This window comes from Callorhinchus milii, unplaced genomic scaffold, assembly GCF_018977255.1.
Source record: "Callorhinchus milii isolate IMCB2004 unplaced genomic scaffold, IMCB_Cmil_1.0 Scaffold95, whole genome shotgun sequence".
Classification (NCBI taxonomy): Eukaryota; Metazoa; Chordata; class Chondrichthyes; order Chimaeriformes; family Callorhinchidae; genus Callorhinchus; species Callorhinchus milii.
In genome coordinates this window covers 65,624-68,685 of record NW_024704836.1, presented here as the reverse complement: position 1 = coordinate 68,685, position 3,062 = coordinate 65,624, and the positions used below count along the sequence as shown (strand labels likewise).

The following is a 3,062-nucleotide window of genomic DNA, read 5'->3' as shown; positions in this document are numbered from 1 at the left end:
GGGGCGGAGGAGTTCTTGTGCTGTAGTTCGAATACTTTGGTGTCATTGGTACCTTCAATCTGCCAGAGCTGCAGTCCACAGACAGAGAGAGAGAGTCAGAGTGAGAGAGGGCGTTGATATGAGAGAGAAAAGCAGTGTGTGCGCAAATGTGTTAGGATGAAGAGAGAGAGAGAACTAAGGGGTGAGGTTCCCAATGTTAATCCAAGTCTCTGCCAACAATGAGTCTGTCCTTTCTCACCGTCTCTCTGATCTCCATCCTGTGGCCCTGTGAGTATCTCTCAACATCTCTCTCATCCCCGTAAACTCTCAAATCCACAGGGATTTCATATCCTCCCATCCCGACCGCCCCGGCCTCCATTGCTGTCCCTGTTGGTGTGTGCGTAATCCATTGAACACCCCCCAGGACATTCAGCTCAGATTCCCTGTTGGAGCGATCTCATTGTTATATTGTCTTTGCAGGTCTGTCACTGGGAGCTTTGGTGACTCAGAGGCCGCGGACAGTCACAGCCAGAGAGGGGGAGACAGTGACTTTGAATTGTCACCAGGACGATACTGCCAGTACTGACATTACGATGCTCTGGTACCTCCAACCCCATCAGGGAGGCCTCACATTGGTCGGATATAACCGATACTCAACCGAATATGAGGACAAGTTTAAATCCGGCTACAACATTACCAAGACACCTGACAACATGAACTCCACCCTGGAGATCACCAACATGAACCCAACCCAGGAGGGGGTGTATTACTGCGCTGCGAGAGAAGGGCACAGCGTGAGAGAGAGACAGATCTCTCGTACATAAACCTCACACAGGATACACAACCACTCGATTCTATACACACACACACACACACACCAACCCCTCCCCCGCCAACACCTGCCCTCAGTCTCTGCAGAAATAAAACCCATCAACACAGACGATTGAGAGACAGAGAGAAATAGAGGTTCAGGGCCGGAGTAGCCACGGCTCCATGTCACCCACTCTCCTCACTGTTCACTCTACGTCTCCGAACCAACGACTAATTTTATGAGCAACTGTTCCCAGGCCATACTTTGGGGGAGGCTGTAGCTTCACTAAGACATCCCCACCCACCCACATCTCCTCTCCAACCAATGTCCCACAAGGTGGGTGGGGGGGGGGGGAGTAGAGGTCACTTCCGATGTGGTGCCGACACTTTGGTGTCATTGGAGCCTTTCCTTTTCCAGAGCTTCACAGAGATAAAGTGAGAGAGACAACGTTTAGGATAGAGGGGGAGAGTTACTGAGAAAGGGAGTGTGAGTGTTAAAGAAAGAGTTAAAGAAAGAGTTAAAGAAAGAGTGTATATGAGAGAGAGAGAGGAACCTGAGCTCTGGTGTGAGGTTCCCAATGTTAATCCAAGTCTCTGCCAACAATGTCCTTTCTCACTGTGTCCCTGATCTCCATCCTCTGGCCCTGTGAGTATCTCTCAACATCTCTCAATTCCCCGTAAACTCTCAAATCCACAGAGATTTCATATCACACCCTCTCTCTGTCCGCGATGATTGCGCTTTGTGTGTGTGCGTAATCCATTGAACACCCCCCAGGACATTCAGCCCAGATTCCCTGTCGGCGGATCTCATTGTTATATTGTCTTTGCAGGTCTGTCACTGGGAGCTTTGGTGACTCAGAGGCCGCGGACAGTCACAGCCAGAGAGGGGGAGACAGTGACTTTGAGATGCAGCCACAACGACAAATCCCTTGATATGATGCTCTGGTACATCCAACCCCATCAGGGAGGCCTCACATTGATCGGATATGCCTTTATGTCAAACCCAACGTATGAAAAAGGCTTTGAATCTGGTTACAACATTACACAGAGTAATGACAAGAAGAAATCATCCCTGGAGATCTCCAGCATGAACCCAACCCAGGAGGGGGTGTATTACTGCGCTGCGAGAGAAGGGCACAGCGTGAGAGAGAGACAGATCTCTCGTACATAAACCTCACACAGGATACACAACGACTCGATTCTATACACACACACACCAGCCCCTCCCCCACCAACACCTGCCCTCAGTCTCTGCAGAAATAAAACCCATCAACACAGACGATTGAGAGACAGAGAAATCGAGGTTCAGGGCCGGAGTAGCCACGGCTCCATGTCGCCCACTCTCCACACTGTTCCCTCTGTGTCTCTGACTCTGAGACCAATTTAGTGATCTCGTGTTCCTGACCAATACCCCGGGGGAGGCTGCAACTTCACTAAAAGGCTTCATCTCAAACTTCCCACCAATGCCCCACTGGTGGGTGGGGCATGAGACCCACTTCCGATGTAGATTCGTAGAATCATATAGCGCAGATGGAGGCCATTCAGCTCATTGTGTCTGTGCCGGTCTTTGAAAAGTGCTTCCAATTCAACCCCACTCCCCCGCTCTCTCCCCATAACCTGCAAATTTGTCCTCCCCAAATAGGTATCTGTTTCTTTCATAAAAGCTGTTATCGAATGGGCTTCCACCAGCCTTTCAGGTAACGCATTCCAGATGCATCTGTGTCTCTATCTCTGAATTTGGAACCTATTTTGGGACCCGCTGTACCCAGTTCATACCCCGGGGGAGGCTGTAGCTTCACTAAGACACCTCCCCTCCTCCCCAGCTCCACCTCCCATCACTGGGGGGAGGTGAGGCCCACTTCCGATGTGGTACAGACTTTACTCTGCCAGAGCTTCATTCCAGAGACATAGAGAGAGGGAGAGACAGAGAGACAGTGACAGAGAGAGGAACCTGAGCTCTGGTGTGAAGTTCCCAATGTTAATCCAAGTCTCTGCCAACAATGAGTCTGTCCTTTCTCACTGTCTCTCTGATCTCCATCCTCTGGCCCCGTGAGTATGTCTCAACATCTCCCAATCCCCCTCAGGCTCCCAAATTCACTGCGATTTCATATCCAAATCCTCTCTGTGTTTGAGATGAGGGATGTGTTTGTGTGAATGTGAGTTTGTATTTGTGTGTAATTACAGGAATCAGACCAGGACATTCCCTGTGGGCAGGATGACCTGATGTTATATTGCCTTTGCAGGTCTGTCACTGGGAGCTTTGGTGACTCAGG

The 3,062-nt window shown here is 50.3% G+C and overlaps 1 gene segment (V, D, J or C); it reads left to right on the top strand.

The window, feature by feature from the left end:
* The first annotated feature begins 1,346 nt into the window (after positions 1 to 1,346).
* LOC103173819 lies at positions 1,347 to 1,977 on the top strand. The segment is given in 2 exon segments: positions 1,347 to 1,435; positions 1,620 to 1,977. Coding segments are annotated over 2 exon segments (384 nt in total).
* Positions 1,978 to 3,062: the final 1,085 nt, after the last annotated feature.